The following is a 26,108-nucleotide window of genomic DNA, read 5'->3' on the forward strand; positions in this document are numbered from 1 at the left end:
AAGAGACCACTATAACCCCAATTCAAAGTGTGCTGGAGAGATGCCAGGTGATTCTTTTAGGGAATCCCTTTAGGTATAGCAATAGAGCTATATTACTCTTAGATCTGTGGTCTATGGGCCTAATGGGGTCATTCAGACCCACTCGCGAGCGGCAGTACGCTCGCAAGTGGGTCGATGTTCCCCACTGCGCATGCGCACGTCGGAGGGAGCTCCGTCGTGCACATGCGCGAGACATGGCGAGCGACGGGCTTTCCATCGCTCGGCGTCTCGCACCAAAGGGGGCGTGCTGTTGATGTTGATTGACAGCACGCCCCCTTTGGTGGGCGCGCCGGGGGCATGCCTGCCAGACGGAGGCGTTCCCTTGGGAACACCTACCGACTGAAGCCGGCCCCACTGACATCACTAGTGATGTCAGTGGGAGTGATTTTGGCTCTGTTAGAGCCAAAATCACTCCAAGGCTTGTGGCTGGGAAACCCGACCGCAAGTCCGATGGTCGTGATGGTCAAGACCATCTTTTTGGACACTCGTATATGCTGTGGGTGGTGACCCACAGCTATACGAGCGTCCAGGTGGATGCTCCATTTTAATGGAGGAGGGCCCTGATTCAGAGCGAGCGCTCTGGTCAGAGCGTCCGGCTCTGAATCAGGCCCTAATTCAGCAAGGATGGCAGTTGCTAATATGCACGCAGTCGAACAATTTTTGCATTCTGCGCATGCGTGACGGTTGGGTGGTCGGCCAAACGCAGGCATACCAGTGCATTTGCATGCCATTTCAGGGGCATGCATACATTTTCCACTGCAAAGCCATATGCAGCCTGAGGTCTCATAGCGTGCGTAGCTGTTAGCAATTTCTGAGTAAGGTCAGGGCTTGTGCAAGTGTGCATATTGGTCTGATGGTACTCGATTGTACCGATGGTTTTGCTATTCTGCTAAGTATTACAGATGTGCGTATGGTAAAGTGGGCGTCCTTATGTAGTGCTAAGTTTCCATCACGATCGCAGTGCAGTGCCTTGCTATCGCAGTTGAACTGCATGCATACGTAGTATTGCGTTCCGTAGTTAATCAGGCCCTATGACTCTACAGGTGTGTATATGTGCACAGCAATGTTCACACATGGTGTCCCCTACTAATTGATAGTCTTATCGATAATTGTTGAAAATACTCAACCCTTTTCTCATTGGGGAGCCATGAACCTGCAGCCCTGGAGATTTATCTGCAAGCAGTGCTGGTGCTTGTCTCTATGGCAGGAGAGAGAGTCTTATCCTGTGTAGTGTGAAAGTGAGGATGGGGTTGGCGGGTTCCATTCTATGTTGTCACTGTCAATGCATTTCGGCATTAGCCTATATTTAGGATGGGGGTATCAGTGCTGTCACTGTTTAAATGAATGGGATTAATTCTTTTATTATGGTCCTGCCTTTGTGCTTGGCAAGTGTGATTGGTAGTTAGTGCTGTCACTTAACTTGAGGTGGAAAACATGCAGTAGGGGGAGGGTTGAGTGTGCAGGTAGGAGAAAAAAAAAGTTGGGAAAACATGGGATAGGGTGGGTGGAAAACATGTAATGGTGGAGGGGGGATGGAAAAAGATTTAAAACAAAGTTGAAAAAACATAATGGGGAGGGAGGAGGAAAAAATAAAAAATAATTTAAAAAAATGTAATAGGGGAGTAAGGAAGAAAAATAAACCTTTTAAGAGCCATTAGGGATATATTTTATGTGAACGTATTCCCTTGAAACACATTTCACTGGTGGTCCTTCTGTAGTTCATCTACATATGACTGCTTGTATGTTGAGGTCAATGTTCATGCCTTTTGGTGTCTTCATTTTAAGTGTGAATATCCACTTCAGTTCTTCTTTCTTCTGTTCTAGTGGTACGTTGTTCAACCAGTTTGGGTGATGGCTACTGGTGGACAGTATGTAACTGCTAATGTCTTTGCTCTTAAAGAATGTTTTCTATTTTGTGATTGTCTGTGCATGTCTAGATCAAGGAATTCAACTGTGTTTACTGTATGTTTTTCTTGATGTGGTCAATTCATTTTTTGAGGAGGTCTTGAGGTCCCTGCCAGATGAAAAATATGTTGTCTATGTATCTTTGCCATATGAATTAATTTGCACTGAAGTCATGCCTCCACCACGTGTAATATTCCTCCTGCCTACTCATGAAACGGTTTGCATAACTCGGCACAAATCTAGTCCCCATAGCAATTCCTGTGTTGTAAATAGAAGTCATTGTTGAACCAGGTGTAGTTATGTTCTAGGATAAATTTAATGGGGTCTAGTAGGAATTAGGAATGTGTTGGGTGCAATGTTGTGTCTGAGTGCAGGGTTTGATGCTCTGTGTAGAAGAAGGTGACATCCCTGGTTGCTTTGTTGTTAGTCCATGCTATGTTTTTTATTGTTTGTTGGATCTGTGTGGTGTCTCCCAGGTGAAACATCTGTTTTTCTTCATAAAATAGTGTTGGAGGAAGTAATCAATATTCATGAAAAGGTATGCTGTCAATTAATTCATAACTGAGATTATTGGTGGGTGGGTTTTGTTTTTATAGATTTTGGGGAAGGTAGTAAAAAACTGGAGTTACTGGATTTGTGGGGTTGAGGGAATCAAATTCTTGCTTATGAGAATCCCCGGTGTCATCCGATTAGTGAGGAATTGTTATAGGTCTTTTTTCATTTTGTTGGGTCTACTGTAATTCTAGTGTATGCGGTGGTGTCTTGAAGTATTCCCTGGCATTTGCCTCTCCCTTTATCTGCTGGTTTGATTGTGATGTTTCTTATCTTGTAGTCCCTTGAGGGTTGTTTGTTGTGCTTTTGTCAGGTTGAGGTTTGTTCTTTGTCATATGTCTAATTTGTATAGGTCATAGTCTCTGAGTAATACTGGGTCTGCATAATTATATTTATCAGTGGATAGTTTGGACTACTACAGTATGTAGTGCATTCTATAATTCAATTTTATTCTTTAACCTGATTGTCTTATTTGGAAGTCTATACTTGATACAAACTAATTCTACAAATAACTACATATGGATATTCTTAAGGACCAATTTACCTGGACAAATCCTATTTTGTGGTATCAAATATCCTTTTGGATTAATCACAAACTGCAACTGGTGGTTTAATCATATTGAGTCCATTTATATATTTTTAATGCTACTTGTTTGTTTTAAAAGGTGTTAATCCATGTTACATGTTTATCAGATAATACATTAATCAATTTTACTAATTAGTCTTTAGTAATATAGCTTGTGCTTCTTTTAGTGATTTATTAATAATTTCTCTAGTTTTAGACCAAGGATATGGGGGGTCAGTCAGACCCGTTCGTTAGCGCCGATGCGCTCGGACCGGGTCGATGGCCCCCCACAGAGCATGCGCACGACGGCACCTCAGACAGAGCTGAAAGCTCTCCGGGGTTTACGACAAGAGAGACCCTACCCTAGGGTCTCCTCGTAAGCCCCGATGGTAGCGATGGTCTTGACCATCGCGACCATCACCTTAGGCGGTCGCAAGGCTGTGGGTCTTAACCCACAGCCTTACCACCGCAAAGGAGGACATCTTGAAAATTCAAGAGGTCCTCCCCTCATTCAGACCAACCGCATGCTCTGTGCGACCGGCTCTGAATGAGGTCCATGGTGTGGACTGCTGCGTCTAGTTAGGTACTTCGGATTTGCGGTAAAGAATGGCAGCTGTATGATGTTATGAAGTTATGGGACCAAATGTCACAAATTAAAGTAAAAATCCAACTCGCACCTTCAGGCATTTTTTTAAGGTGCGAGTTGGTGCTGGGACTTGCAAATGTAATAGCCTGCAAACTTTTCAGCTCGAGGCTACTACACTATGCGAATCTGTGCGAGTATTTCCCTATGTAAACTTACACCTTTCAATCTGACTAGCATTAAAAGGTGCGAGTTATACAGAAGCCATCACAGATCATTGTGAAGGAAAAATAGTGTATCAGTACAGCGCTGTCACTAAGCAGCTGGTTCAAATGGAGGTAATCAGCCTCCCATACAAATAGAAACAAGAAAAAGTCCGGTGCTAGTTATGGAAATTACAGGGGACCCTTACTCATTTTGTCCCCTGTTTTTTCACAACCAGGACCGGCTCAGAAAAGCCCTGTGCTGCTACTTAATATACCGTGGTCTCCTACGCATTTTGCCCCCTGTATTTTTAGAACCAGGACAGGTTTTATACAGCCAAGTGCTGATTATGGTAATAGGGAGGGGGTGCAGGTCTTTTTTTTTTTTTAAATTAAAAGTGTTTTTATATGTACACCCAGAAACATGCACGTATCTCATGGATATGTGCATGTTTCTGTGCTACTCTGACCTGCTCAGAATAAACTCGCTATCCTGAAGCTGGTCTATTGTTTTTGCGAGTTCTCGGGCAGTAATATGTGCGAGTGAAGCACTCGCACTCTATTACACTGCCCGAGTTCTAACTAAAGAATAGCAAAACATCTGGATGCGATATGTTTTTTGCGAGTTATAGTAAAGCCCGAAAAGTTCGAGTACATTTGTGAATTAGTAAAAAAATGCGAGTTTAGTGCAAAACTCGCATTTTTCACAAACTCGCAACCTATTACATTTACCCCATGGTGTTTTATTGGGTGTGCTCTCCTCAAAGTTTTATACTTTGGGTCCAACAAGTAAAGTTGGAAGGAGAGTTGAACACCAGTGAATGGGTTCTTGTGTGCATGTCTTGTTTTAGCTACCTCACTAATAGTATTCCCACCACCATTTTATATAGATTTGATTAAGAAACAAATTTAAGTTTGTCAAAATATATTTGACCAATTTTAAATGCTAGACAGTTGTATGTCGTTTCCTAAAGGGATTGATGCACTGGGATCAAAGAGTGATCTGTCAATAGGGAGTTTAATAATATAATACAGTTTCTGAGGGTTTCATAAATAGTCTTTGTACCTGAATGGATGTGACATATTTGTGCTGGCAATTGCAAAATTTTGCAATGCAATTTAACATGAATTATATTTACAAGGCTATAGGTGATAAAGGGTCCACAGAGGCCTGAAATGTTGCTTATTGTTTGAAGAAACTTTGCATTTATTGCATATTTTCTGAAGTGTGGTTGTTCTTACACTGTTTAAATATATACTGTATGTATGTAATATGTGCACATTTGTAAAACAAGAAATTATATTAGTGTAAAATAAATAAAGTATCCATTATTTTCCTCAGTATTTCATGGTGATTATATCCTAGTATTTTTCTCTAGGATGGAGCAGAAGAACCGGAAATACAATTCTATGGATGGCCTGTTTGACTTCCGAAGCTGTCATGGAATATACACAGTGGCGGATGGCTTACCTCTGTGAGTGTTAGTATATCCCACCTCCCCCTTACACTGGTTGTGGGGACAATAGGGTAATTCATAGCACTGCAACCTTTAGGATAAATCCAGAAGGAGTGTAATGAGTTGTGGGGTTTTACAGATAGTGATCCCACTCATGTGTGTGGGTGGAGCTTTGACAAAAAGAAGCAAGGAAATCTGGTATCTATGTTAATAATAATAATAATAATAATAATAATAATATTAAGTTGATTAAAAGAAATATATGTATGTTTAGAGACATATATCAGACATTTATGTGGTCAGATAACGTCACAGAGGTTCTCCTAATAGAAGACCTTTTGCAAGACTAGTAAATGGAATGTTTATCCATTCCCTACCTAATCCATACCCCTAACAGTGGCTAATCCTAATTCCTGGATGGATCAGTATCACTATCCCAATCTCAGGGGAATTAGGCACATTTTGCATATTGGTCCAGTGGAAAAGTACATAATGAGGATATATATATATATATAGCTTGTCCTGGTTTCACAGGAAAGATGGTTTGGGAGTTAGTAGGTTCTTCCTACATATAAATTAGAGTGAACTGTGTAGAGGAAGAGGGATAATCAGGAAGAGCAGGTTATGGACGTTAAGGGGTTTGTAAGGGATTTTTCAAGTGACACTTGAAAGTCTGGATGCTAGAACAAAGTCTTGTTATATGAGGAAGGGAGTGAGTGGATGCCAAAATATTCCTGTAACCAAGACTGGAAGCAGATAATGAGCATGGAAGAAAGATGGAGATCTTGGGCTTAGTTGAAGGGTCTAAAAGAAGAAATGGTTGTTGGTGTAGTTTTGTTTAGGGCCTTGTAGTATAAGTATTTTATATGGGGTTTGGTAAAATAAATAAACATATGTAGGAAATAACAGAATGGAGGAACATTAGAAGAAAGTTTTACAAGGAAGATCAGTCCAGCTGCTGCGTTCAGTATAGATTGTAATGGTGACAGTCTGGTTAGAAGGGACAAGTAAGGAGGGAATTGCAATAGTCAATGTCAGAGATAATGGGCCTGATACAGAGGTGGATGCAATGTTGATGTCGTATGTAGTGGAGATTTTTTTTTGCTCTTGCACATGCGTCTTAGCCATACTGAGCATGCGTGACAATGGATTAGAGTGTCACATATCAGTTACTTAGACCCATTTATCCTACTCAGCACTGTGCATCGCCATCTTGCCTGAAGTATCTGAGTAGTTTCAGCCATTCACAGCATCTCTATGCTGCACATGACTCTCACATCAAATCCTGTGCTAGAGCTCCTTATTTAATCTGCTCTGTGCCACCTGCCTATTGCCAGTACAACAAGTCTCCTTGGACTCCTGGTCTCCTGTGACATGAGTGGTTCCCAGTTCCTGAGCTCCAGCATCTGTACTGTTCTCTCCATTTCAGCTGAGTGCTTTTTTTCCATTGGATTCAGCCTGTCAGCAGCACTCACCATTCTGAGCTTAAAAAGGAAAGTATGAAGGTAGCACTTGTATCTCTCGGTCATATGGGGCGCTGCCTGTGAGGGAAAAAATTAGGGGTTCAACTTCCCTAAGATTGTTTATTGCTCACCATTCTGCAACTAAGAGTTACCATGTGCTCATCTGTTGTAATGAGCAATACCTTACACCAGTGTGCTGTCTGTTTCCAGCAGCAAGCATATGTACATCATTACAGTCTGCTAATCCTAGCTTCCTGCATGTAGTCTCTCTCACCTATATCACCTGTGTTGAAGAGCTGCTACTGACTGTTTGGGATACAGTTGGGATGCCAGTGCTCAGAATGCCGGCTCTGACACCCAGACACCAGTCAGAATACCAGCGCCAGCATTCTGACTGTCAGCATCCTGATGGTACGTATTGGGGTTATGGGGAGGGTTAGGGTTTAGGGTTAGGCACTAGGGAGAGGGTTAGGGCTAGATTGTGGGGGAGGGGGGGCTAGGGTTAGACAACTGGGGGAGAAGGTTAGGTTTAGGCTGCAGAGAGGGTTAGGGATAGGGTTAGGATACTTACCGACAGGTGTTGGTATCCTAACACTGTCAGGATGCCGGCGTCGGGATTCTGATCACCGGTATCCTGAGCACTGGCATCCCGTACCCAACCCGACTGTTCAAGTTCCTTCAGCTGTCATCTGCACACACACAAATTATAGTGTGTTACAGACTGATCCTTCCAGTACTCCTTTGCACTCATTTGTACTAGACTGTTAAAGGTTTAGCTACTATTGCCAAGTAGCATACTTAAGCAGACCTAGATTTACTTGTTTTTGTATATGCTATATAAGTGATACTGAATGAGGAGAAGTTTCATTCAACCTCCTAGTTAAATCACTCTAGTTCTAGTCAGTCCTGTCCTATGGCCCCAGTTCTGGGTACTATACAAACTCTGAATCTGACATAAAAATGGCGAATACAGTGAGGATTTATTTGCAAAATTAGCATTTTGGGGAGGTAACGGGGAGTGGCTACAAATACTCAGGTGTGTTGGAACGATTTTCTGGGTGTACTCTAGTGAGCAAAGCCGTAACTAGACTTTTTGGGGCCCTGTGCCAGAAAGAGCATTGGCACCCCCCTCATTTATCAAAGGGACAAAATGCACCCAAAAAAGGGCAATGGCCTCATGGGGAAGGGCCAGGGAAGAGATAGGAAAGGCCAGGAGATGCTGGGATGAAATAAGAGGAAGCTACAAGTGAGAGTGATACTAAAAAGAAATTTGACAGGCCCAAACAGCGCGGTGGTGCCCTGTGGTGCCCTGTGTGATGGCACCAGCCGCACTACCCTAGCTACGGCCCTGCTAGAGAGCCTCTATGAATTTGTATGCAGATGGAAAGGCCCTGGTATCTTACGTGAGACAGACTTTCTGAGACAACATAGGGTTACTCAGATGTTCGATGTGCAACCAATGTTTCATCTTTTGGGTTTGATTAAGAAATGGATGCAAATCAGATGTTTTCTCACTTGAGCGACTATCAGCGGTCTGAGCATGCATCTCAGTCACACTATGCATGCGTCAAGTTACAATACCATCAGCAGTCACAGTGACTATTTTCCTGCAGTGTGATTGACAGGGAGCATTTGGGGAGGGAATAGGGGAGTGTCAGCAAAACACAGGCATGTCGGAGACTGTGACTGCAATCCCATATGCAGAAAACATGGTTTCGGCCAAGGGCATTTTAAGAGAGGAGAGGGCACATGTGCAGACTCGTGGCCTGATTCAGCGGGTCGATGTCAGGCCACTGCGCATGCGCACGCCAGAACCGGCTCCAACGTGCGCATGCGCGAGACCCGGCTAGCGACAGGCGCTCCGTCGCTCCGCTTCTCACACCAAAAGGGGGCGGCTGTCGATTTTGATCGACAGCTCGCACCGTTTTGGAGGTGTGGTGTTTGGGTGGCTTCACAAACGGAGGCGTTTCCATGCGTTTCCATGGTCTGACCATAGTGACCATCATCCTGGACGCTCGCAATAGCTGTGGGTGGTCACCCACAGCTATGTGAGCGGCCAGGAGGCCGCTCCAAAAAAAAAAAAAAACGCCCCGATTCAGAGCGAGTGCTCTTCAGAGCGTCTGGCTCTGAATCAGGGCCTCAGGACCTGATTCAGACCTGGTCGCAAGCGCTGATTGCTCGCAACCGGGTTGATGGTGGCCCACAGCGCATGCGCACGACGGAGCCGGCTCCGTCGTGCGCATGCCCGAGACCCGGCTAGCGACGGCAAATCCATCGCTCTGGGTTCTCACACCAAAAGGGGCGAGCTGTCGATGTTGAGTGACAGCTCGCCCCCTTTGGTGGTCGGGCCGCGGGGGTGGCTGCCCAAATGGAGGCGTTCCCATGAGAACGCCTGCTGTTTGGGGGCGGCCCCACTGACATCATGAGTGATGTCAGTGGAGAGATTCCGGCTGTTAGAGCCGAAATCTCTCTGGGGCTTGCAGCCACGAGACCCTACAACAAGGGTCTCGTCGCAAGCCCGATGGTCTTGACCATCGCGACCATGTGGTCACCCACAGCTATGCGAGCGGCCAGGTGGCCGCTCCATAAAAAAAAAGCCCAGCCCTGATTCAGAGCGAGCGCTCTGTCAGAGCGAGCGGCTCTGAATCAGGCCCTCAGTGCGGGCCCATCCAAAACATCAGCTAAGTCATTAGAGTATTTGCACATGGCAACTGCATCCACCAATGAATAAGGCCTAATGACTGCATGTATTAGTGAGTTTGCATTGTATTGTGTGAGAAATGGCCATATTCTGCAAATGTTTATTAGATGTATGTAACAGGATTTGGATGCAGACTAAATGTGGGGAATAATGGACAAAACAAGAATGACATCTAAACAGGGAGCTAGAGAGGTAGGGTTTAGTCATGATGTGTTGTCCGCAGAAATAGAGATGTCAGGTTTTCTGCTTCTGTTGTCACTTGTCTGGTGTTAATATTATTCTGTAGTGAGATAAGAAGGATTTTATGAGTTGATTATGAGAGGTGGTATAGAGAATGAAGAGGATCTTTTACTTTATTCAGAGTTGTACGCTATGCCGATGTTAACGCAGAGCAGCATTTTTTTGCTACTGTTCATGTGCAAACACACTTGAACTAAAGTTTGAAACAGCATTCACAATGTTTCCGTGATCGCCAGGTCCTAAGCAGACCACTGTGATCTATGGGCATTTCTGGGTGTAGTCGGGGAGGTGACCAAAAGTGTTCACAAAAAGAGGGCGGTCCATGGCCATGATATGGGAGTTCAAGGGGTGTGTCTGCACTCGCAGCTGCAATCCCAATTGCAGAACCCCAGTCTCAGGGGCCAGTTTTAGAGAAACAGTTGACCCAGAATCTGCACAGCCCAGGACTTACTCACTGATGTTGCATCGATGGTGATGTGTTCTCAACCCCAGGCGAATCTGCACATATCGCAGATGGGTGAAATAGGTGTAGCGACTTTTGCAGTCTGTCGTACACTATTTCAAGTGAGGAGATTACCATATCTTCTGAAATACATTGCGAACTCAGGGCCTGATTCAGAGCTGAACGCTCTGACCAGAACGCTCGCTCTGAATCAGGGCCCTCCTACCTGTTTTAGGAGCGTCCTCATGGACGCTCGCATAGCTGTGGGTTACCACCCACAGCTTATGCGAGCGTCCATGATGATGGTCGCGATGGTCAAGACCATCGCGACCATCGGGCTTGCGATGGAGACCCTGCGGTAGGTTCTTGCTGCCGCAAGCCCTGGAGTGATTTTGGCTCTATCGGAGCCAAAATCACTCCCACTGACATCACTAGTGATGTCAGTGGGGCTGGCTTGAGATGGTAGGTGTTCCCATGGGAACGCCTCCGTCTGGCAGGCACACCCACCAAAGGGGGCGTGCTGTCAATCAACCCTTTGGTGCGAGACCCGGAGCGATGGAGAGCCCGTCGCTCTCCGGGTCTCGCGCATGCGCACGACGGAGCTCCCTCCGTCGTGCGCATGCGCAGTGGGGGACATCGACGCGCTTGCGAGCGTACTGCCGCTCACGAGCAGGTCTGAATGACCCCCTCAGGCCCTGATTCAGAGCCGGACGCTCTGACAGAGCGCTCGCTCTGAATCAGGGCCGGCCTTCTTGTTTTTTAGAGCGGCCTCCTGGCCGCTCGCATAGCTGCCGGTGACCACCTACAGCTATAGCAATCGGCCAGGAAGATGGTCGCGATGGTTAAGACCTTGTGGTAGGGTCTCGTTGCCACAAGCCCCACTCGTGAAGTCAGTGGGGCCGCCCCCAAACGGAAGCGTTCACATGGGACTCGTGAGCGGGTCTGAATCAGGCCCTCAGTTGAGAATGTAATAATGTACAACTCTATATCAGGTCCCTAGCATTGTGGTCTACAACTGATAATGGACGTGCAGAGTAAGTGGATTCAGAGACATGGAAATTGGAAGAGCGATTTGATAAGTGGGATGAGAACCTGTATAAGACAGTGTCTAAAAGGCCAAGGGATTATAGTGTTTTATGAGAAGAGAGTGATTGCATGTTTCTAACAAAAGCACAGGATGCATTAAATTCTGCTATTCTCCCTAAAGTATGGTCCTTTCATGATTAAAAGGGAAAGTCTGGAAACCATTTAGTTGCAGCTAGAGTGATGAATGCAAAATCTGCCATACAACTGGACTCCGTGCACTGTTGATGCAAACCCTGTGTCTATAATGTTCCTCAGTTACACTTTAGCACTGTAATAATTGTGCTATACATTCCTCAGAAACCCAATGGGACGCACCGGACTACAAGGAGTGGGGAGCCTGCGTTGGTTTGGACCAAATCATTCTCTTCATCCAGTACTAACACGGTGAGATGTAATATATCCTTGACCACAAAACATATGTGACACACGTTTGTAAGCAAGTACATGGGTTGTGAAACTTACTGCGAGTGCAGGCTGATTTGCTTTGTTGCTGCAGTAACCTGGAGGTGACTCTGATCTTCTCTTTATAAAGAGGTCTAAATATTGTGTCTATATTTTTCTATTCAGACAGGACCATCACAGGTTATAGGAAGTTAGTACACTCAAATAGTAATCGTATAAATGCAAAAGTTTTGAGTTTTTCTAATGAAATAAATGCAAACTTAATTAATTTAAGTTTAAGAACCACTTTAAAAATCATTTTGATAAATCTGCCTCATTATTGCAGTCATTCCTTATGGTTTATATTTATAAGGAGGAGATTAATGCTTATTCGCTAACATGTTCATCTTGTGTCCTGACCCCCAGACGGAGCATGAATGTGAATGGAGGGTCCATCAGTAAGAAATCCCGGAAGAAGTTGGAGGTTTTGGTAGTGAAGCTAAGAGGAAATGAGCTGTGGGCATTACCAGGGGTAAGGCCAGAATCTTTCTCTCCAATAATAATATACTGCAGCATTAGGAGCCTAAGTGGCAGCACAATACTATAGGGGTCAGGAGAAGATGTTTGCGGCTCTTTGCATGGAAGCCAGAGAGTAATGTAGTGGAGCAAACTAAATTCTGTGCAATGCAGGGTAATGTATACCCCATGGCACACTGGGTAATGTGCATTGCAGGCCACTCTGGGTAATGTGCATTTCTGGACACTTTAGGTATGTGCATTGGAGGCCACTCTGGGTAATGTGCAGAGCCGTTGAGAGCAGACATGGGCCTAGGTACTGGGAACGGCATTAACAATTTGAAGGGCATGGCCACACTCCCCCTCCAAAAAATTTGAAAAAAAAAAATGTGCGCGGAGCTCCTGCTACAAGGGGGGGAACCAGGGGCGTCTTTAGAGAGGGGACCCATGTGCACGCCCATCATGGACCCCCTCCTCTCACCCCTGACGCAGTTGGTCGGCCACCACAGAATCAGTAGACTCTGGGCACTAGAGTGTGCCCAGAGTCTACTGTGCATGCAGGGCTGCCATTTTCCGGGCGATTTTCTCACAGCGTATGCACAAAATGCTGGAAAAATGGCCATAGTGGCCATTTTCTGGTTTGTCGAGAAAGCAACGCTGGACCTCGGAGAGGTAAGTTTTAGATAATATGGGTGCAGGATGTGCGGACCACCCCTGGACCTGGGGGCCCGTGTGCACTGCACACCCTGCACCCATTACAGATATGCCCCTGGGGGGAGCAGTTGTCCCCCTCACTGTGCTATCTGAAGACTGTCCCCAGCTTTCCTCACTTTGTAATGTGCTTTCTGAAGAGTATAGTCCCTGCAGATTACTCTCAGCCCCCCTTACCTTATAATGTGCTATCTGCAGAGAATTGCACCCATTCCCCATCACCCCTGTATTGTGCTCTCTGCAGAGCAATGCCCACAGCCTTCTAACCGTGTAGAGTGCTATCTGCAGTACATTGTCCCTGGCCTTGTAGAGTACTATCAGAAGAGCATTGCACCCAGCCCCCTCACACCTTGTAGAGTGCTATCTGTTGGTACAAGGATGGGAGTCCCACCAGCAGCTGCTCGCAGCTCTCTAGGCAGTACGCCCATTCGTGTACTGCCTCCTCCAGCCAGGCCGAATGAATCCCACACTCCTTCCCGCATCACAGACAAATCCCCTGCACCTCACAGAGTCTCTGCAGTGCCCCCAGCAGCTGGTCCCAGATCTCCTAACAGTCTCCAGAGGAGTAGGAGTGGACTCCACCTCACAGTAGCTTGTCCGGGGGTGACACTGAGAGGGCTTGGGCCAGTCCCAGGGACAGAAGCAAGAGGGAAACACATGTTGGGGGGCAACTAGGGTACTCTGATATAACATGCACTCTCACTCTGCATGCAGCTGTGCACAGAGGCTGTGTCTACCTGTCTGGACTCGAAGCTCCACCTCACACAGTCACTGCACTAGTAAAAATGCATTTCTTAAATCTGCAGACCTAATACGGGACAAAATGCATTTCAGATTTAATCAATACGGGACTATCCTGTATTATACAGGATGGGTGGCAACTCTATCAGGCCACATAGGGCATTCTGGGTAAAGTGTATTGCACGGCATTCTGGGTAATGTATATTGCAGGCCACTCTGGGTAATGCATTGCAGGGCACTCTGGATAATATATTGCAATATATTGCACTCTGTGTAAAGTGGTTAATGTGCATTGCCGGGCACTCTTGGTAATGTTTATTGCATGAATTACAGGCCACTCTGGGTAAAGTGCATTGCAGGGAACTCTGGGTAATGTGTATTCCACATATTGCAGGCTACTCTGGGTAATGTGCAATGCAGGCCACTCTGGGTAATGTGTATTGCAGCAGGGCACTCTGGGTAATGCAGGGTACTCTGGATAAAGTGTACTGCAGTTCACTCTGGGTAATGTGCGATGCAGGGCACTCTTGGTGATGTGTATTGCATGTATTATATGTCAGTCTTGGTAAAGCGCATTGCAGAGCACTCTGGGTAATGTGTATTGTACATATTGCAGGCTACTCTGGGTAATGTGTAGTGCAGGCCACTCTGGGTAATGTGTAGTGCAGGCCACTCTGGGTAATGTGTATTGCAGCAGGGCACTCTGGGTAATGTGTATTGTACGTATTGCAGGCTACACTGGGTAATGTGTAGTGCAGGCCACTCTGGGTAATGTGTATTGTAGCAGGGCACTCTGGCTAATGCAGGGTACTCTGGATAAAGTGTACTGCAGTTCACTCTGGGTAATGTGCGTTGCAGGGCACTCTTGGTGATGTGTATTGCATGTATTATAAGTCACTCTTGGTAAAGCGCATTGCAGAGCACTCTGGGTAATGTGTATTGCACGTATTGCAGGCAACATTGGGTAATGTGCATTGCAGGGCACTCAGGTTACTGGGAATTGCAGGCCACTCTGGGTAATGTGTATTGCAGTTAGAGCAGGCCGCTCTAGGTAATGTGCATTACAGGGCACTTTAGGTAATGCGTATTGCAGGTAGGGTTGCCACATATTTGCCTACCTTTAAAGTCCCCTCTCAGCAAGAAGCCAGGAAAAAAACAGCAAGCATACTACTTTAGGGGTGGGGCTAAACTTCCATGTCATTAGGCCCAGTCCCTGTCACATCAAAATGTCATGAATCGCAGGTCCGTAGGGAGGGGGCAGAACTAAAATGACATGGTTTGCATAATTTTAGCCCCATCCCCTCCCTACGGACCAGCTGGTATCCTCTTCCCATCCTGCCAACTTTACTCGGAGTGGGAGATATGTGGGAGATCCAGCCACTCTTCTTGGGGTGCAGGGGGATACCCAAAAAAATCTCCTGCACCTTTTGGGAGAATAGGCAAGTATGGGTTGCCATTTTATCCCTTTAACAAGAAACCGATATGAATTACATGGATTATGTGGCTGGCTGACTTCGGATCTCTATTTTACCTGGTTTTAATTAGAAATGAGCTGTTTGGTTTTTCTGAAAACTAAATTCACCCAAAGGGATCCGAGTGAATCCGAGTACCAGTTCAGGTCTTCCCGCCATATTCAGATCTTAGAATGAGACAAAATGTAATTTTCCCACAAATTTCAGATCTGTTGTGTTTTGGATTGCATATAACAGTAACCCCTTAGTGTTCAGGTGCCATTTTACTCAGGAGAGTGTAGGTAGAGAGTGTGGGACTGTGGGCTCTGTTTAAAAAAATAACACTAGAGCACAATTATGGCAAAGAGAGTTGCGAAGGGTGACTGCAGGCATCTTTGTCACTGCAAATGTGTTTGTCAGACCAGTGGAGTAACTTGTAAGTGGTGGGCCCAGGTGCAAAAATTTGCTTTCGGCTCTTCTCATCCACCATACTCCAAGTTCAAAGTGCAGAAGGTGACAGGGAGAGGCAAGAGGTAGACAAAAAGAGGCAAATAGGTGACAAGGAGACGGTAACAGGGAGAAGCAGTGGATGACAGGGAGAGATAACATGCAGTGGGAGACAGGGAGAGGGAAGAGGCAGTGGGTGACAAGGAGAGGTGACAGGCAGTGGGTGACATGGAAGAGGGTGAGAGGTGACAGAGACAAGCAGTGGATGACAGAGAGGGGGAAAGGGTGACAGGGATAGTTGACAGGCAATGGGTGAAAGGGATAGGGGATAGGCAGTGTTTGACAGGGGAGGGTCATAGGGAGAGGTGACAGTAGTGACAGTAATAGCAGTGGGTGAGATGGAGAGGTGACAGGGAGAGGGAGGGGCAGTGTTTGACAGGGAGAGGGTGATAGGGAGAGGTGACAGGCAGTGGGTGACAGGGAAAGGTGACAGGCAGTGAGTGATAGGGATATGCAGTGGGTGCCTGACACATTATACAACACTGTAGTGTCCCCCACAATCTCACACTGTAGTGCCCCACACATTGTGACACTACAGTGCCCCCACATTATGCTACACTGTAGTGCCCCCACATTATGTCACATTGTAGTGCCTACAAATTATGCCACACTGTAGTCCCCACACATTATGCCACCTATAGTGCCCCCACATTATGCTACACTGTAGTGCCCCCACATTATGTCACATTGTAGTGCCCTACACATTATGCTACACTGTAGCACCCACCCATTATGCCACACTGTAGTGCCCACACATTGCGCCACACTGTAGTCCCCACACATTATACCACTGTAGCGCCCACACATTATGCTACTTGTAGTGCCCACACATTATGTCACCTCTAGTGCCCACACATTATGTTACACTGTAGTTCCCACACATTATGTGACACTGTAGTGCCCACACATTATGATACTGTAGTGTCAATACATTATGCCACACTGTAGTGGCCACACATTATGCCACACTGTAGTGCCCACATATTATGCCACACTCTAGTCCCCTCACATTATACCACTGTAGTGCCCACACATAGGCTACCTGTAGTGCCCAAACATTATGTGACCTCTAGTGCCCACACATTATGCCACACTGTAGCCCCCACATATTATGCCACACTGTAGCCCCCACACATTATGCCACCTCTAGTGACCACAAATTATGCCACCTCTAATGCCCACACATTATGCCACACTGTAGCCCCCACACATTATGCCACCTGTAGTTCCCACACATTATGCCACCTCTAGTGACCACATATTATGCGACCTCTAATGCCCACACATTATGCTACACTGTAGTCCCCACACACTATGCCACCTGTAGTGCATGCTGAATTAGCCCCTATATGTGGTAATGCAAAAAAAGGCTCTTGACTGTTAAAAAGTGAACTTGCACTTTGTTCACAAGGAAATCTATCTACACTGCAGTGTGTGTGTGTGTGTGTATTTATATATATATATATATATATATTTATATGTATATTTTTTTAAATGACCTTGGTATATAGCGACAGCAGTGCTTAAATGTGATGAATTTTTATATAACAATAATAGATGAATCAATAAATATACAGTGTCCTATTATAATAAATACAGTTTAAGAAATATTAAAATTAATAGTGTCAGTGCAATTAATAGATTGCGTAAAATTCTAAATATTCCAAAATGATACACCTGTGAGTGTGTTTTACCTTTAAAAATATTCTCTAATGAATAAATATATAAACTTATGAAATATAACCAATAATAATAAAGTGTCAGTGCAAATGTGCAAAATAACGCTATGAAGCATACACCTCTGTGTATGTAATAAGCCTGTTGGCGCGTCTTCTTTATAAATGAAAGAGACAAGTGCTGTATATATACAAAATATTACCAATATTTATTAAGCTAATAAAAACAATAGTTTATAAAAGGAGAGAATATAAAAACATACATATAACAAGAAATCAATGTTTAAAAGAGGGATTTAATAGTAAACATAATAGACATTTCTAGTGCAAAGTATGCAAATAAATGGCAAAGTGCTGAATGCTTATCTTGTTCATAAGTATTTCAGGTAAGTTAATATAAGGCAGGTATGGAGCTCACCAATGCGTTCCGTCCGTTCCACAGACTTCCTAAAGGGTAATGCAGTTTGTCACTTGTTTATGAGGGCAGAAAAAATATTGTGCTGTGTCTGATCTGCACCCCAAAAAACTGGTCTATTCTAATCCAATTTTAATTGTATTTTTCAAGAATTGTGGGCTGAGAAGCAGCATATATTACTGCTGTAACTGTGAGTGGTGGTATCCCTTCAGCTGCACCCCAAAACAATTATTGCAAAGGAGTAATTTTCTGCTCCTGGTGTGTAAAAAATTGCCAGTATTCTATAAAAAAAGAAAAAAAATAGTTTTGTGTGTTTTTTGAGATGTAGCATATATTAATGTACTTAGCGGGTGTCGTATCCCATCATGTTTTTGAGATGCAGTATATATTGCTGTACTTAGTGGGTGTTACTTTATCCAATCAGCTGCACACCAAGAATCATAAGTGGAAAAAAATATATATTTTTTTCCGGTTTTAGAAAACTCTCCAATCTTTTTATGACTCTGCATGGTAAGGGTAACAGCCCCTCTATTTTCTATCTCATTGTATGTGCACATGGTGTGGTGGCTTTACTCAATTCCTGGTGTAGAAAATAGTCCACTACTGGTGCTGCCAGGTGTAAATGGCACCTCAAATCTAAACAATATTTCACAATCATAAAGAAAACATCACCTCTAACTATGAAGGGAATATTTTTTGCTGAAAAACAATAAATGCCTTTTGCAAAAGCTGGGGGCAAACACAGTTAGGCATCTCCTGTAACTTTGCATGCAACATCTTCTCACTCAGAGTCTAGATGTGTTACCTTTAAAATAGGCAAATCAGTGCACAAAAAGAACACTAAGGCTGAAGAACAAACTTTGTATTCACAAATGTCACAGATCCCTGAGGAGAGTTTAATGGTTGCCACGAATGCTATGTGTGAGTCTGACATTTCTGACACTATAGTCATAGAGAAGCCTCCTTCCACAATTTCTGAGCCCTCTGCAAAAGTGTGGATGAGTAGTAATTATAATAATGAGGACATAGAACTTGAGGAAGCTAATGTGGAAGTTCAATAGGATGAGAGGGATATTTGTATATAGGATGCCTATGAGAATGTTGATGATGAATATGTTGAATAAGAATAAGTTGATAACATTCAGGAAGAGGATGTTGTTTGCATCAGGCACCAGTGGCAGCAGTTCTTGTCAGTGTTAAAAAGAAGGACATTGTCATGCCTGGATATAAGACCAAAAAAGCCACCTCTTCCATGTGTAGTTTTTTATACCCAAATATTCTCTTTAAAGATCAGAGGTAGTCCTCCTGAATCCAGTTTGCATTGGCTAATTGACTCCTCCCCTATCCAGGATTCCCAAGGAGAATCTTAAATGATAGGGTTGCTGCTATGGGTGAATTTTCATCACAAAAGGGGACCAAAAAGATTACTAGTTTCAAAATAACAATTGAATGTTAAACAAGTATGACAGCCGCCATCCTGTTGCAAAGTGGATCACTGAAGCCATGATGGCTATGTTAGCATTAGAACTGCATCCAATATCCACCATCAATGCATCTGGGTTTGGACTATTATTCCTGTGTCCATGCTACCAAATTCCAACTCAGTTCTATTTTACCAGAACAGCAATTTCTCACCGATACCAGGACATTAAAAAAAAATTATTCTTGCCCTAGAAAATTGTACAAACTATCCACTCAACTACAGAAATGTGGACAAGTAGTAAGCTTACATGACTATGATAGCCCACTGGGTGGTGTATTACCTTCTGTATCTACACACAACAGCAGATAATTTACAGGCAGGCTACTCTATCTATCACAGACTTCACAAAGAAGCATACCATTGTCAATCAGTTGTTATGAATCCCTGGGTAGATTCACTGTGAGATTGATTTGGATTACCAGAAATGAGGAGCACAACAAAATAGAGTAAAATGAGTAAAAGAGCAGCCTAAAGGCCAGTAATAGTCCTAAAGTCTGATGCCTATCAAAAAGAGGATGTTGACCTGTGGTTGTCTCACAACATTGAATGCTGATGTGTACAAGGTTTGAGATGCGAGTCAATTGATAATTAATATTATGATGGTTGGTGTGTACTTGATAGAAATGCGGCCTTGTGGCCAAGTTGCAGCCTTGAGGTCTGATACGTACTTGGCTGGGATGTGGTCTTGTGGCCATGTTGCAGCCTTGAGGGGTGATGTCTACTTGACTAGGATGGACCTTGTGGCCAAGTTTCCGCCTTGAGGGCTGATGTGTACTTGACTAGGATGGCCTTGTGGCCAAATTGCAGCCTTGAGGGCTGATAAGTACTTGGCTATGGTGCAGCCTCGTCAGCTGTGTAGTGATAACGAGTGTCCAATCTGACATGGAAGTGCAGCTGAATCTTCTGTAGGATGGGCAATTGAAAGTCTATTCAGACACAGGCAGAGCAGCTAGGACAACAGTAAGATTGCAAATAAATATCCACTCAGACTCAGTGGTGTGGCTGAGATGGCTGTAAGTTAATAACGAACAGTCTACTTTGGCACTGCAGTGCGGCTGAGACTACCATGAAGGAAAATAAAGTCCTCTCAGATGCCACAGAACGACTGTAACAGAAGGAAATCACGATGACAGTAGGTACTGGATAAACCACGAGAATGATCTCCACACACTGAACCAGAAGCCACGTAACAAACGCTATAGCCGTCATCCAAGCAGAGACTCAGCAGAGGTGAGAAAGGAGAGGGATCCAATCAGGACATGACGGAGATGACAAAGCAGCTGGGTAGGAGGAGCTCAAGGAGTGACAGGCCGGCATCTTCGTCTCCTAGCAATGGGCCTTAGAGGAACGCTCGGAATACTGTTGTCAAACAAAAAGCAGTGGCGGCTTGTGACATCAGATGGAGAAAAATGTGGAAAAACTGACATTCATAACAAAAAAATGAACTACAAATTCTATGAGGAAGATCTTTGCCACCAATTACAACAAAGTACAGAAGCTTCTGTAACAGTGGATTAAATTGCGGTTGAGCTAATATTGTGTGATGTATTGACAACACTGATGAGGGTGATAAGGATAATGACATCTTCCAACTGTGATGATAACAACACTGTTATGGTGGGTACACACCTGACAGATATATCTGCATATGATGGTTGTGCGTACACACTGAACAACCATCATCTATGTCTGCCTGTAGGTCCCGGCGTCCAGGGGGCATGTCAGGGGCATGTTCTGGTGTGCGGGGGGGTGTCCTGCCCCCCTTCTCGTGGCTGCCACTCTGTGTGTACGGGCGGTCTGTTGTGCAGCACAGCAATGCGATATGATGGTGAACGCTGACATTCACCGACATATCGTGGGTACACACTGCCCGACGGGCAGCAGATACATTGGCCAATCAATTGATCGGCAAATGTATCGGTTAGTGTGTACCCAGCTTTAGCCACCTTATGTCCATTGGCAGCTTGTTTTGTAGGGGATCAAACAAATGAAGCACTTCAATCACAAACATGGTAGCACCTGTTGCTAAAGTGCTTTATTTGCTAAACTGTGCATGACCTGTTTAATATACAACATAAGGATGGGTGGGAGGGCTCATGGACAATTCTTAACCACTTTTCATTATGTGCTTTGCCAAGATTGTGCGTGTTTGACAGGCAGTGTACCATCATTTACTTGTGTGCTTGTTCTTTTGTTTCTTGCAATGCCATTTATTACCAGCTACTCATCCAGGCATATAGGTTTCACTTACTGCAGTTTCCCCTCTGATACAAAGTAGTACCATCACCATGTTTTGCATGTCAGTTTTTCTTTTTAGTTATTAATACTGAAACCAATAAATTAATCAAACAATTAATCTCATTGGGACTTTGGAAGCTTATTTTTTAACAGTGTTTTCCATGTCTGATTTGTTTTTCTTTATAGTTATATTCTGTAACCAATTAATTAATCAATCAGTCAATCAATCCTTTATCTGGATTCCAAAAATACTCCACCTCCATTTACTTGTGCTGGTTTTAGGCCTCTGATCTAGTTCTTGATTAATGAAAACATTCTATAGGATCATATAATTTATTAAACATGCGTACTGTCTGCCACTGCAGTGTCACTATGTTTCATAGATGTGCTATATTCTGTTAAACTGCGTGTTTGTTCCCCTTTTTTGTCGCTTAGTTTAGGCAGCCAGCTCACTGCAACCTTTGGCCAATATTGTTGAAAACAAAATAGTTAATAGGGTGGTGGTCAAAATTGACAGGAAATTACATGAAAATTACAATTATTGATGTTAATACTGTAGGAACAAAAACAAATTACATCATAGATTTTTTTTTAATTTGAAAGAAATACAAAACCAAAACATTTGAAGGTGGTTTGCAAAAACCAAAACACAATGAAGAAGCATAGCCGCATCTGAATTAAAGAAGCATATCCGTTTTTGTGAAAAATACCCTGAGAAGTGCGGGAGAGAGATTCACAGGAACAGAGTTTTCTCTGAAACTCTGTCCCTCCATGCGATAATTGATACATCCTTGCAATGTATTCAAATATTGCATGGCCTAAAACTCTGCGCACTCCTTATAAAGTAGCACACACCATACAGCAAAGAAACCAATACAATACTATGAATATAGTCTTACTGCCCAAAGGGAATGTTCAATGTGATGGATGCAGTTCTAGTTCTTCTTGTATGGAATCTCGCTGAAAATGGAAAAAGAGAACAAACAAGAAAAAAATAATATAGTTGTAGTAATTCGTAAAAAGTCTCACAAATAACACAAATAAGTGGTGATTTCTTCCTCTGAATATGAACAGAAAGGATGATCGTACCGCACTCACGTTCAAAAACTATGACTTCCACATATAAAGGTATCTTTAAATCAGATGGCCTCGTCACCACTGTGCAGCATACCAATAGTGAAGTTCACCCATGCAAATGGTGTAGTATAAAAAAGGCGGGCGTTCCCCAACTCACACTGATCATAAATTCATAGGCCAATAAAGGTATCTTTGAGCTTCAACACTTCTATTCGTTGTGGTTGATGACTTATCCTCTTACTCCAAACATATGAATATGGAATGGGATAAAGTGGAAACCAACCATCAAACGTCAGTTTAAAAAGTTTAATGGTTCATCATACAATACAAGTTAAAAAACGGGTAACCAAGTGGAAATAAAACAGATGGAAAATAAAAACAATGACCTGAGTGGATTAAAGGTATGGACTTTTTCACCACAGGTCACTGCTGCAGAAATCCACAGGGTCCCCTTGTATCCTGCTACCACCAACGCATTTCAACAATAAGTCTTTCTCAAGGTGTGTAGTGCAGGATACACCAAACAGCTTTATATACCCCTGGGATGTCACTCCTCCCATGAAAAGAAGCGGGGTCTCAATTAATTATACTCCATGTTTCACATAAATAGAAATAAAATGGACAAATCCAACCATCACAAAAAAGGTTACCTTTCTAAGGAATCCCATACCTAATGATCAAAGTGGAACGGAGATGGTACAAGTTAATTTCTATATGGCATTCCAATGCGTGGAACGCATGGTGTACAGAGGTGAACAGCTGACAAACCCCGTGATCACCCGAACCAATCATCGCGGGTCACGCGGGTAAGCGGCAGACCAAACCCTGCTTTCCAAATCAGTGGAGCGCATGTTACCCGGAAGTCCGGGAGGGGATGAACACGTATACCACGTGATATGTACAACCCATTATCGCGAGTCACATTAATGACTCAAAATAGAAGTACCACGCCTACCTGAGCGTGTTGGTATTATATAGCAAGAATATTTAAGCCTCATAGTGTGCGGATGGTTATAAATGTTACATCCCAAAAAATGCGTTCCAAACCTCTGTTTGGGGGACGCAATATAGTGTTCCAAAAACCTGAAATTCAGAAGGTTTGAGATTCCTTATAAATATACATATACACAATATGTTGAAAATATTAAAAATATATAAAACACCAAAAAATACCAATATGGATAAAAAAGTAGGAAAATAAATAGTCTATAATTCCCTAAAAAACATTGTAAAAATCATCATAAAAATCATTATAAAAAATCATTATAAAAACCATTTGGTCTCAAAACCAAGGTTGAGGCCTTTGGGAATTAAAGTTCCCAAGGTAAAAATGGTTTTCATTTCTGTTTGTGCTAACTTTTCCTCTGCATTGTTTTTTCTCCAATGATTAGGAATGAGTTGTATACCACAAAACAGAGTAAGTTCACTTGTGTCTCAATTGTGTTTCTGTTTAAAATGGGAAGACACCCCATGACTAATAAGACCTTTTCTAATATTGCGCAGATGTTCGGCCATTCTCTCTTTTAGCTTCCGAGTAGTACGGCCCACATATTGTTTTTTACAACTACATTCCAACAAGTACACAATATTCTTACAGTGACAAGTAATAAAATCTTTGATTTCAAATGTTTTTAAATTACTTTGAGATTGATATGTTGCAATAACAGAGTCCTTACTCTTACAGTTTTTACACATAAGACAAGTGCCACAACGGTAGAATCCCTTCGATTTAATCGGTCTATCAACTTCTTTCGTTCTTATAGCACTTTTAACTATATGCTTCCTCAGATTGTCTGCCTTTCGATATATGAATTTGGGTTTTTTATCAAGATAGTTATTTAAGACCGGATCTTTCAGCAATATCCCCCAGTGCTTCTTCACAATTCCTTCAAATTCTCTATATTGGCTATTGTACTTTGTGATGAAGGGAATTGTAGCGGTATTCCCATTTTCATTACGTTGTTCTTGTTTCTTAACAAGAATCTCTTCTCTCTTAAATGAGGCATATTTTTGGTAAGGTGCCTCAATACTATCCAGATCGTATCCTTCATTCACAAATTGTGTTCTCAGTGACAAGCCTTGAGTTTGATAATCCTCCAATTTGGAGCAATTTTTTCTTATGCGATGGAACTGGCTTCTGGGAACAGAATTTAACCAGTTCCTGTGGTGGTTGCTATCAAATTGGATGAAGGAATTACAATCTGTAAGTTTTGTATAAGTTTTGGTATGTATTTTACCGTCTTCAATAAAAATTGTTAAATCTAAGAAATTAATTGTAATAGGGCTACTGCAAAAAGAAAGCTGAATGTTTAAGTTGTTAAGGTTTAATGACGTACAAAATTCATTAAGTGATTGTTGGTCACCTTTCCAAATAAATAAGATATCATCGATATATCTTGTCCAGAGCACCAGATTCGCAACCAAGTCATGGCCACAAAAAATATAAAAGGTCTCCCAATGGGCCATGAATAAATTAGCATAACTTGGTGCGAAGCTGGTGCCCATGGCTGTCCCATCGAGTTGTAGAAAAAAAGAATCATCAAACCAAAAGAAATTGTTATTTAAAATAAATTCTATACTCTCCAAAACAAAATTTTTTAGATCCAAACTAAAATCTGTTTGGTCCAAAAAATACTTGGTAGCGGACAGACCAACCTTGATTTTGAGACCAAATGGTTTTTATAATGATTTTTCATAATGATTTTTATGATGATTTTTACAATGTTTTTTAGGGAATTATAGACTATTTATTTTCCTATTTTTTATCCATATTGGTATTTTTTGGTGTTTTATATATTTTTAATATTTTCAACATATTGTGTATATGTATATTTATAAGGAATCTCAAACCTTCTGAATTTCAGGTTTTTGGAACGCTATATTGCGTCCCCCAAACAGAGGTTTGGAACGCATTTTTTGGGATGTAACATTTATAACCATCCGCACACTATGAGGCTTAAATATTCTTGCTATATAATACCAACATGCTCAGGTAGGCGTGGTACTTCTATTTTGAGTCATAAATGTAACTCGCGATAATGGGTTGTACATATCACGTGGTATACACGTGTTCATCCCCTCCCGGACTTCCGGGTAACATGCGCTCCACTGATTTGGAATGCAGGGTTTGGTCTGCTGCTTACCCGCGTGATCCGCGATGATTGGTTTGGGTGATCACGGAGTTTGTCAGCTGTTCACCTCTGTACACCATGCATTCTACGCATTGGAACGCCATATAGAAATTAATTTGTACCATCTCCGTTCCACTTTGATCATTAGGTATGGGATTCCTTAGAAAGGTAACCTTTTTTGTGATGGTTGGATATGTCTGTTTTATTTCTATTTATGTGAAACATGGAGTATAATTAATTGAGACCCCGCCCCTTTTCATGGGAGGAGTGACATCCCAGGGGTATATAAAGCTGTTTGGTGTATCCTGCACTACACACCTTGAGAAAGACTTATTGTTGAAATGCGTTGGTGGTAGCAGGATACAAGGGGACCCTGTGGATTTCTGCAGCAGTGACCTGTGGTGAAAAAGTCCGGACCTTTAATCCACTCAGGTCATTGTTTTTATTTTCCATCTGTTTTATTTCCACTTGGTTACCCATTTTTTAACTTGTATTGTATGATGAACCATTAAACTTTTTAAACTGATGTTTGATGGTTGGTTTCC

At 43.1% G+C, this 26,108-nt stretch overlaps 2 protein-coding genes across 2 annotated transcripts in view; one reads left to right on the plus strand and one right to left on the minus strand.

The window, feature by feature from the left end:
• The window catches only part of LOC148517856 (transient receptor potential cation channel subfamily M member 2-like), a 248,125-nt gene that overhangs the window by 217,393 nt on the left and 4,624 nt on the right, over nucleotides 1-26,108 (plus strand). Inside the window, exons 29-31 of the mRNA XM_088478123.1 lie at nucleotides 5,227-5,322; nucleotides 11,534-11,620; nucleotides 12,044-12,149. Coding sequence (XP_088334249.1) covers nucleotides 5,227-5,322; nucleotides 11,534-11,620; nucleotides 12,044-12,149 — 289 coding nt within the window. The remainder of the gene's footprint in view (nucleotides 1-5,226; nucleotides 5,323-11,533; nucleotides 11,621-12,043; nucleotides 12,150-26,108) is intronic.
• Nucleotides 1-26,108, minus strand: part of LOC148517857 (monocarboxylate transporter 2-like) — a 284,753-nt gene that overhangs the window by 3,038 nt on the left and 255,607 nt on the right. Inside the window, exon 6 of the mRNA XM_088478118.1 lies at nucleotides 22,255-22,315. Within this exon, the coding sequence (XP_088334244.1) occupies nucleotides 22,291-22,315 (25 nt within the window). The 3' untranslated portion in view covers nucleotides 22,255-22,290. The remainder of the gene's footprint in view (nucleotides 1-22,254; nucleotides 22,316-26,108) is intronic.

The sequence above is a fragment of the Taudactylus pleione genome, unplaced genomic scaffold (assembly GCF_031769625.1).
Source record: "Taudactylus pleione unplaced genomic scaffold, aTauple2 ptg000207l, whole genome shotgun sequence".
Classification (NCBI taxonomy): Eukaryota; Metazoa; Chordata; class Amphibia; order Anura; family Myobatrachidae; genus Taudactylus; species Taudactylus pleione.